Source organism: Cricetulus griseus, chromosome 4 (genome assembly GCF_003668045.3).
Source record: "Cricetulus griseus strain 17A/GY chromosome 4, alternate assembly CriGri-PICRH-1.0, whole genome shotgun sequence".
Classification (NCBI taxonomy): Eukaryota; Metazoa; Chordata; class Mammalia; order Rodentia; family Cricetidae; genus Cricetulus; species Cricetulus griseus.
Window position 1 is genome coordinate 145,168,064 of NC_048597.1, and position 10,544 is coordinate 145,178,607.

Sequence of the window (10,544 nt, forward strand, 5' to 3'; positions counted from 1 at the left end):
TGTGTGTGTGTGTGTGTGTGTGTGTGTGTGTGTGTGTGTGTGTGTGTGTGTGTGCTCCTTCATGCCCTGCCTAGGAACCTCCTCCTAACAGGGACTCCTCTGTTGTTGTGGCTCCGAGCTTCACTGGAGCAACATACTTTCCCAGTGATGCCACTGGATTCCTGATGTGTGACACCGCAGGGCAGCATGGTGAAGGGTGCCGTTGACTGCCTTGGGGGCCCCAGACAGGCCTGCCATTGTGAGTCACATTTAACATGTGAGCTCCCCTTTCCCATGGCTGGCACTATTCTTAGTACCAGTTTCTGCTCTGGGGGACAGAGGTTCCCTGGGACTACAATCTTTTGGGTAGATGGTTGGGGCCAGGATCAGGGAAGGGAAGGTGAAGGGAGAATTGAGGAAGCTTTGAAATTTCAGAGCATGTTGGAGCAAGGGCAAAGGAAGGTGGCTGAAGCCTGAGGGTGTGAAAAGGTCTATGCTAAGCAGTCCAGAAATTGTCCTCAGGAGACCTGTAACAGGGACTGCAAGTCTCATTCATGAGTCTGGGGCGGGGACTTGGATATGGCTGGCAGATATGCAAAACCCAGTAAGTATTGCAATCCCAGAGCTGCCTTCAAGCTTGTGCTTCCGTGTGGACCCAATTTTGCCTCCAGAAGTGAGAGAGTGAGGCTGTTGTGTTGCTGTAGGAACAAGGTCCTTGTGACACCATTGAGGAATGAGGTAATGTGGGAGCCACAGTTCTGTACCCTTCCTTATTCTGTGGCTCTCTCCAACAGAAGGGAAATCTGTAGTCAGTGAAAAGGCACCTGTGGGGAAGTTAGTTTTATGAGGAACCATGGAATTGTCTTGTTGGGCACAACAGTATAGGTTCTTATCCCCCTCCTTTTGGTGGGTAGGAGAGGAGTCTTACTATGTAGACAGGCTGGCCTTGAACTCTCACTTCTGATTCTGCTTCCTGAGTGGTAGCACACCTAAATGCCAGGGGGCTGTCAGAGGGATGCATCAGCTAACCTGTTTTTCTGCAAGAATCCCAGGATTGAGGCTTGAGTTGACATAACTGCTCTCTCAATTGTCTTGTTAATCCACCCAGAGATATTTCTTCCCTTTCAAGCCCCTCTCCTTAGCTGCATACTCTACCTGTTTTATTTTTGGTAGATGTGGAATAAAAGACTTCAAGAGTAGGTGACCCTAGGACTTGGGTTACCAGTGCCCAGAGTTAACATTTTTATGATCCCTCTGAACATAGAAAAACTCACATGGGAAAAGAAATCTTCTCGGGCAAGGATTCACCTGTCCCAGCCATATTCAGACATTAGTGGGGAGGTGCACATAGGCTGTAGTAGGGAGCTCTTTGGCATTGAAATTAAGTGACACTGTAGGAAATGAAGGTAACACTGTCCCCTGAGCTTGTACTGATTATGTGATTGGATACTTCATACCCTTTTCTGTCCCAGCCTTTGTACTGTACTCCTGAGCCTTCTTCTCTAGGACCTGCAGATATGATTGCTATCCACTCTCAATGACTAGGACCTGCACACATTCTTGCTACCCCCTGTCAATGAGTATGATTTATACATATGCTTGCTACACCCATCAATGACCTGGACCTGCCTGGGTCTTCCCATCTTTCCACCCCTTTCCTCAGCCTGATATTCAGCTTCTGTCTGAGAGAGACTTTTAAGACAGTGTGAGAGAGGTTTTGATACTGTAAAACTTAGCCACTGCAGGGGGCCTGAAGGGGTCAGTAGTGTCACTTATTGGGGTGGGGACCCAAGTTAGTAGGTGGTGTGTCTTTCAAGAGTCCTGTGATTACTGTGAGAGCAAGGAAGGTAGTTCCTCACAGCCAGATCCATTTAGCACTTAGGTCACTGCAAGCAGGCAGTCAATTTAGTTAGGTTCATGGCTTTTGTTTTGGACAATGCAGTCAAGAATCTTAACCTAGGTGTTCTATCTACTTCTCCTCTGAATGGCCTCACCCAAGTTAGGTTAACCATCGTGCACATTATGTTTTCTTCCCTCTGAAAAGTGGTAGAAACCAACAGACTAACAACAGCATCTATCCCATAGGGTCACTGAAAATTCAAAAGCAGAAGGTAAAGCATAGATGTGTCTAATGTAGTGAAGGCCAAGGTGAACTGTGGCTCTCCTTGGTGTTTTGTTAGGGTTTTTCTCATATCTGAGGTCTGTAGTGTTGATACAGAGTAATCAGAGAACTCTGATGTCAGCTTCTCTGCATTTGTTTTTCAGGGATACAGCTGATTGTATAAGATTACTGAGCATCACCAGGAAACTAATTGACATCAGGGCCATTATAGGTCCTTTCCAAAGAGCAGTTTGCTTTCTTAGCTCCTAGGTCACTGACAAGGGCTTCTCAGTGGGTCTCTCATTTGCCATGTTTAGCTTCCAGCAGCTGCTGACTTAACTTGACTCCCAGGAAACTGAGTTGTGTACTAAGTGGATTTCTATAAACAGATAGATATGGAGTAAGAGAAGGCTTTACAGCACTCTGGGTTCTTTTATTCAGATAATTCATTTGCTTGGAAGGCATTTGCTGATGCTTTCGTTCTTAGCTATGGATCTTGCAAGATGGCTTCATGGAGCCAAAGGTATGTTCTCAATTTGGTGAGGAAGCGCTGATACATTTACCACATGCAGCTTGTGTGTGCTATGGAGAGACTGAGCTCCTTCGGCTGCTATGTTGGTGTCTGGCCCTATATACTTTCTCCTGCGGTGTTGAGGAAAGCTGCCCTGGTATTTTGAGTCTGACTTTGGAGCAAAGTCGCTTCACATTTCTGAGTACCGGTAGCTTAGAAGCAATAGGGCTTGATGAGCCCTGCTCTCAGCCAATGTGGGGCAACTGTCTATGAGCATACCTTGGAAGAGTATAAGCTAGAATAAGAGGTGAGCCTCACAAGGCATAAAGGATATTCCTTTTTCGATAGAGACAATTCTAAAGTCTGTTTCTTGTTGATTCTGAGTTTACTTTGGAGCAGAAACATACATTTTTTTAATGTTTAGGTACTAGAATATTAATGGTATAAGGTGTAGTATAGACATTTAGCAGAAGGTACTGACAAGTAAACCTATCTATCTAACCATATCCTTAAATTAGATGAGATTGATTTCTTACCATTTCATAATAGAAAGATAACCTAAAAGGAAGATGTGTAGATTAAATCTTTTAGAATAAGAGATTTTTTACTATTAGGGTACACTAGGCCTTCTAGTATTAAGCTCTTGTATGGGTAGCTAGGAGGAGAAATGGGCACATACACAGAGAGAGAGAAAAAAGAGAAGGGGGAGGGAATGCTATAATGAGAACTAAAGCTGTGAAGACAATACAGGGCAGTCCTCATCTGACCTCTGAGGATCCCTTGGGTGGCAAGCTAATTCCTCACATAGTGGCAATGCATTCCATTCTTAGTCCTGGCCTGGATGTGGCAGGGGTGGAGCCAAGGTAGAGAAAATCATCATGACTGAAGGGCATCAAGTACCTGTTCCTTGTGAGAGGATACAGACATGGAGATAAATCCTTCTTCACCACCGCAGGTCAGAGCCAGAAGCCCCTGCTGTGGAAAATACCTCTGAGCTTTGATTTCTGCCTGGACGGGGCAAAGACTTTCCTTTCTTCTAAGGCAAATTTAATGACTTAGTATTTAAAGGCATGTAAAATACTCCCTGATAGCCGTGACAGCATACACTTTTAATCACAGCATTAAGGAAGCAGAGGCAGAGGCAGGTGGATCTCTGGATTTGAGGCCAGCCTGGTCTACATAACAAGTTCCAGGTCAGCCAGGGCTACATAGTGAGTACCTCTCTCAAACCAAATAGACAGAAAAGTAGCCAGGATTGAACTTCCTTAGAACATCTTCGAAGACAGACTGATTTTCTTTCCAGAGTTTGTATAACCATTAAAAGAAAATGACCCAGAAATTAATACAGAACAGGCAAGTGATACATTATCTCATGTGAATGTCCTTGTTTCTTTTGGAAGGATGATCTGCATGTTCTCTGAGATCAGAGTGCTTGCTCCGGTGTTTGTGCTGAAGCTTGCTTCAGTTTTCTCCTATCTTGACAGGAGGAGGGGAGGGATTTGGGCTGCTGTGAGGTAGGACTAGCTGCTGTGAGCCTAGAGTCTGTGTTGTTAATGATTCACTGTGTCTTGTGCTTGCAGGCAGCGGGCCAATCCAGCTGTGGCAGTTTCTTCTGGAATTACTCACTGATAAGTCTTGCCAATCTTTCATCAGCTGGACAGGAGATGGCTGGGAATTCAAGCTTTCTGACCCAGATGAGGTAAGAAATGAGTGAGTCCCAGGCTGAGGCAGGGCGAGAGAAAACCCTGGGATTGTGACCCCCTGGGCCTGGATTATAAGCTTAGCCCCACCACTTCTTGCTGATCCAGTGGCCCCAGAACCAATGATGCAGCCTGCCCTCATGTAATGATAAGTCTTTCCGCCAAAGCCACCCGAGCCCTGCCATCACGTGTGCATTTCCGCCAGGCTGCCTGAGTTCCACCTGCTGCCACGTTAAGGTCCCAAGTAACACACAGAGACTTATATTAGGTACAAATGCTGGTTGGCCAATGACTAGGATTTCTTATCTGCTAGCTCAGTCTTAATTATCAACCATAATCATCATCTATGTATTTTATAAGATTTATCTTACTGGACGCCAGCAGCAGGTGCCCTCTCTTGCCGGTGGACCACATGGTGGCTCTAGAGCAGAGAGCAGGAGGAAGAGCAAGAGAAAAAGGGATGACTTCCTGTTTGTCCCTGCTTATATATGAGTCTGCCTGCTATGTCACTTCCTGCCTGTATAGCAAGACTTCTTTTTACTACATTTCCCAGAATCCTCCTTGACTCCTAGTCCCACCTATCTTGATTTCCTATTGTCCAATAGTACTTTATTTATCAACCAATAAGACAAACATATACACAGAAGGACCTCCCCCCAAACTCCTGAGCTTCAGCTCTATCATTGGCAGAACAGAAAGTATGCAGACTGTCCATTTGCTTTCTGGGACAAACTGATACATTTATAAAGTCCTGGCACACAGTTGGCCCTTCATCAGTAGAGGCACCTTCTGTGCAACTCACCCTCTTCCTAGTCACTGGCTCTGTAGATTTGAGAGGCCTTGCAAGATGGGTGTGTTTTATTTACTTTTTCATCCTTTTGTCCCAGAGGGCTTGTTAAGTGGTTGATCTGTGCCACACCTGATTCCCATGCAAAAAATGAGTGGATATGAGAGAGGGGATTTTTCTTTTGCAGACATGAGAAAGTGTTCACACTCTGGTACAGAAAGCATGTTTCCTGCTGCTGAATGCAGGGGTAGCAGCTCCGCCCTCCCCTGCACACCTCCCTGTCCAGTCTTGTGCTTTCAAATTAAGGACACCTGCTTTTATAATGTGGGCTAGAGGGATGGGTGTGCTGTGGCTCTTCTTTTTCCTTCAAAATAAAGCATTTTAACCTTATCCCATATGAGCTTAGAGTCACCGTGTTTTCATCACTTTAAATAATTAAATTGAATCCAACATGTGGAAACTAAACTTAGAAATTCTGTTGCAGTAATGTGTATGGAATGGGGACTGCAGTCTAGTAAGAGGAATATGCTGGGCTCAGAGAGACAGCAGATAGTCTCACCTACATTTAGAAACTGAATTGCAGGCCCCATGGAAGTAGAGAATAATATAGTGATTATCAGAGCCTGAGCAGGAGGAGGGGAAAGGGATGGAGGGACTGTGACTACTGAAGGCAAGGGTGCTGTGACAGGAAGAAGTAACTTTGGAGTTTCTGTGGTATTGTAGGGTGGCTGTAGGGCAGTCATCAGATATTTCAGAGTGGCTGATGGGGGTTATTTTGAATGACCCCCAGAAAGTAATGGTGAATGTCTGAGGCTAAAGACATGCCATTTAATCTGATCTGATCATTATTAAAATGTGGCACTGTACTATCCACATTATCCACATTTTGCTGAAATACTCTCTGAATTTCCATGGCTTCTTAGTGTACATTCCATATTCAGTTACTGTGGACAATGCAAAATATTTTTAAGAAGAAAAATGGAATTCAGAGGGACTAACTCAGAACTATGTACACACTAGAATGTCTGAGCATTCTATTTGACCATCTTGAGTCATGATGGAGGTGTAGAGGTACATTATCTGTATTCTGGTACTCTACAATCTTTTACCTGCTTTCTATTTAATTTCATTTTATTTCAGGTGGCCAGGAGATGGGGAAAGAGGAAAAACAAACCCAAGATGAATTACGAGAAACTGAGCCGTGGCCTTCGCTACTATTATGACAAAAATATCATCCACAAGACGGCGGGTAAGCGCTATGTGTACCGCTTCGTCTGTGACCTGCAAAGCCTTCTGGGATACACCCCTGAGGAGCTGCATGCCATGCTGGATGTGAAGCCAGATGCTGACGAGTGATGGACACAGGAAGGACTGGGGGAACCCTGCTGAGACCTTTCAAAGGACTGTGTTGGCTGGACTCTTAAGTTTTAATTGTTATTCTATGTTTTATTTTCCAGAACTCAATTTTCACATTCAGGGGTGGGAGCTAAGGGAGCTGCAGCTGTATTGGCCATTGGTGAGGCTGAAAGAGAAAGGCAGGACCTCTGGGGTGGGTGGGGCAACAAGTTCCTGAGCAGATTTTTCAGGAGAGAAATAAAGGTCTTCTGGGAAGCGTGGTGAACCTGGCTTTTGAGGAGGAAGAAACAAATGTAAGAAAAAAAGCCCATCATCAGTTATGGATCTAATAGCAGGAGGACTTGTCACATCATGAGTAATAAGATTGATGAGAATCAATCAATTTGGAGGGTGGGATAAAAACATTTTCTTCAGGGGATTACTAAAAAGAAGAATTATTAACCTTTCTACTTTTTGAAACAAAGATGGACTTCAATGGAAGGGGTCCAAAAGTGTTTTTACGTTAAAGTTTATTTTATTAAATTTTGTGCCAGTATTTTTTTTTCTTACAAAATTGTCTTAAGCTCTAAGGTGGTCTCAGTATTGCAGTATTGTGAGTTGTTCTTATCTGCTGGTTGAGGATTCTGTCACAGTGAAAGGCAACTGTTTATATAGACCCCATCGGAAAATCAAAGCTATGTGCTGAGATCAGAGACCCCAAACTCACCTGACTTATAGCTGAAGGAAATGAATGCTGATTCGGGAGCAGTGGAACTGTGCATGTGAATTCTACCTGCAGTTTGTATAAAATATTCACATCCCTTTACTTGTCATTTAGAGGACTGTCAGGCTTTGGGCTTAGTGTTACTTAAGGGGCCTTAAGTCTTTGCACTGAATGTATTTTGCAGCTCTGATTTGGGACTGTTGTCAGCATAGGAACACTGTTAAAAGTCTTGGGAAGGAAACTGAAGGAAGAAGATTAACCTGGCTTTTGATTAAATCTCTACCTGAGACATAGATGACTCAGAATAAAAGTGGTTTGCATGGGCATTACCCCTCAGGTCGTAAGTAAACCCCAAATGCATGCCATCCCAAATGAACACTCTACAATTTCTCCTCTATGTCTTATTTTCCTAGCATCCCACATGGTTGACCCCCCTACTCCAATCTCATTGTTCAGTAGAATGGAATGTAATGCTTTCTGATAGGTGAGTGGAAGTGTAATTTTAGACATCAAGACATGAATCAAAGTACAGACTTGCTAGTCTCAGAGGTCATGGAAATTCAGACAGTGTTTCAGTAATAGGTGACTTGGCCTTCTTTGGGAAGGGACAGGAGCTTGTCAGGGAGGACTTGGGTGATGCTGTTTGCAGAGGAAGTGGTAGAGAGAGCTGGAACCTGGAGCTTGACCTGTTATCTTGGTAGAAGTGAAAGTCAACTGCAGATGAGAAGAATGACTTCAAGGAGTGAATACAAGAGAAGGAGCTTGGTGAGGAGAATAAGGTGGTCCGTGGTATTTAAATATGTTTTTAGTTCCCTCAAAGCTTAAATACGAAGAGTTAATTGAGGCAGTCATCTTCCTGTCAGTTGGAAGGGGAGACCTGAAAAGAATGTATTGAGAGTAAAAACAAAACAAGGAGAGTCCTGGTAGCATTAGGACCCCTACCACTGTATACTTGCTTGGTTAAGACAATGATAGTGGATGTCATGAGAGAAAAGAGTCAGTTGATTGAAGTGGGCATCTCCAGGCTGGCCCTTTTGGGGATTTTGCTAAGAAAATGAAAATTGTAACTACCTAGTATCATCTTTGTGAGATTTGATGGCTGACTCTCAGATTCCCTCGAAGACCCTGAATCACTAAGAACATAACTCTTGTCCATGGATGTTCTGTACTGATTGAGTGGAGCATCCACACAAGGAAGTGAAGGCAAAACATCCCAGCTATATATTTTGATCTTACAGATGCAGGTGCCTTAATAAAGCTCTCAAAATATTTAGGAGCTGCTCAGGGAGTATTAGGTGGGATCATTTGGATTATGTTGTTTTATATTATGTGATCTTTGTTGGGCACTGGCAGTGTGTGTGTGTGTGTGTGTGTGTGTGTGTGTGTGTGTGTGTGTGTGTGTGTGTGTGTATCTGTGTGTTCTTGTGTAAAACTGCAGCTGAAATAATACTGAATTTTCTACTTAGGTCTGTCCACATTTCTAATGATGAAAGAGTACAGCCAGGCCGATATCATTGCTTGCTGTTTGTACAGGGCTTTAAACAATTATTTTCCCAAATAATCCTCCTCTCCTATTCAATTCATGCTGAGAAATCCCCTACTGTGAGTCTAGTACCTGCAGTCCCCATGGCAGATGAGATGTGAGAAAGTGCCTCCTTGCACCTCTCAGCTCGCTGACTTGCCAAGCTGCCCTTTCTCCCCAGGTCCACCATTTTCAGGATTTGTAGATAGTATGTTAGGCAGACAGCTATGTTGTCCATCTGGCCAGATGCTCTTTCTCCTTTTGTCCAAAGGCCAGAGACCATCCTAGGAAGAGTGGTGGGTGGTTTATACACTGGAAATGTAGCAGCATTGTTGCATTGATGCTCTTTAAAAACACGTTAACTTCAGAGGAAGGATGAACAAATCTGATCTAGCTGGGTGACACTCTTGTTTTCCCAGAGAGACGCATTAACCTGTGTGTGGCTTTTGACTCAGAGTCCAGGAGGAGGGGAGCTCCCTACATGGAGCTCTAGTTTTGTGGCCGTGGAGATTGGTAGAAGCATTTCTAGATCAGAGGCGCTCTTCCTCACTTTGGAGACCAACACTCTGGGTTTTAAAGCATTAACCTTCGTGGTGAAATCACACCTTCTCTCTTCCAGTCATGCTGTGCATGCTGCTTTCTGTGTTGGGGTCTATATAAATTTGTTGAACTCTTACATACATTCCAAAGACGTTTCATGGAACCACAAGTATATGTATACAAATACATATATGAAGTATATATGTTAAAATGAAATTATCAGGAATACTGCCTCAGTTATTGAATTTTTTTTAAAAGAATACTTTTTTTTAAGCTGAGAATTATTGGGGTGAAAAGATGTTATATTGTGTTTGACTATTTTCCAACTTGTATTTTCATATAATTTATATTTTTTAAATGCTGAAAATTTAAAAGCGAGATTTAAAAAGGAAAGCAGGTGCTTTTTACCAATCAGAACTGAGGTAGCTTAGAGATGTAGCGTGTGAGTGTCTATATGGTTTTTTTTTTTTAAAAAACAAATGCAAAAAAATTCTTATGGGGGAGTTTTTTGTTGTTTCTTTTAGTAGCTGATGCTGGCACATCATTTTGCTGGAAAGTTTTTTATATACTGTAGCCTGATTTCATATTGTATTTTAAACTGTGTGAAATTAAAGAAACAAAGAAATTCATTCATAACTAGGTGGCTCTGGCTTGATTCTTTCCTGTCTACATCATGGGAAAATTAGGAGAAATTAATCAACCAGAGGGGGAAAATCACAGAAGAAATACAGTTTAGTTCCTCAGACTCTGCAGCTTGGGATCATTTTAGATAAAGATGGACTAATAGAACTTTAGAGATATAGGGACACAGTCTTAGCATCTCAGTGATTTCCTTCATTGTTTATTGCATCCTTTGTGGATGAACATGCTTTGTCAAACCTCATCCCTTCATGTCTGAAGGACTAAGAACCATGGAAAGAAAAATTGTAATTGACTCTACAGGTAGCCATTGGAGTCCAGCTAGTTACAGTTCCTGATACTAATATAGACAGATGACAGTGTTCTTTCTGATGATAGCTTTGCCCTTTGACAATTTGGACTTATCATATCCATCTCTTTGGCCCTCACTCTTCCACTGGGTCTGGGAATTGAGAGTTATAATATCTGTTAGGACCCCTCCAACATATGTTATGAGTAGAATATGTACTTCCAAGTGTTTGGGGGGAAGAATGCTTAGGGCTGCATTCTACATGCTGCTCTTTTTTGTTGAAACTGTAGAAGGTGGATGTTTTTAATTAACACCAACGTTTGCAACATGAATCCAAACTCACAGCTGGAAAGAGAATTTTTGCTGAATTGTTCACAAAGAGAACTCTGTTTTTGGAAAATGTGTTTCTTCGGCCCT

The 10,544-nt window shown here is 43.0% G+C and overlaps 1 protein-coding gene across 2 annotated transcripts in view; it reads left to right on the top strand.

Moving 5' to 3' along the window:
* Nucleotides 1-9,835, top strand: part of Ets1 (ETS proto-oncogene 1, transcription factor) — a 64,963-nt gene extending 55,128 nt beyond the window's left edge. For both annotated transcript variants that reach the window (XM_027411772.2, XM_027411771.2), the window contains 2 exons: nucleotides 4,172-4,290; nucleotides 6,219-9,835. In XM_027411772.2, the coding sequence (XP_027267573.1) occupies nucleotides 4,172-4,290; nucleotides 6,219-6,434 (335 nt within the window). In that variant the 3' untranslated portion in view covers nucleotides 6,435-9,835. The remainder of the gene's footprint in view (nucleotides 1-4,171; nucleotides 4,291-6,218) is intronic.
* Nucleotides 9,836-10,544: the final 709 nt, after the last annotated feature.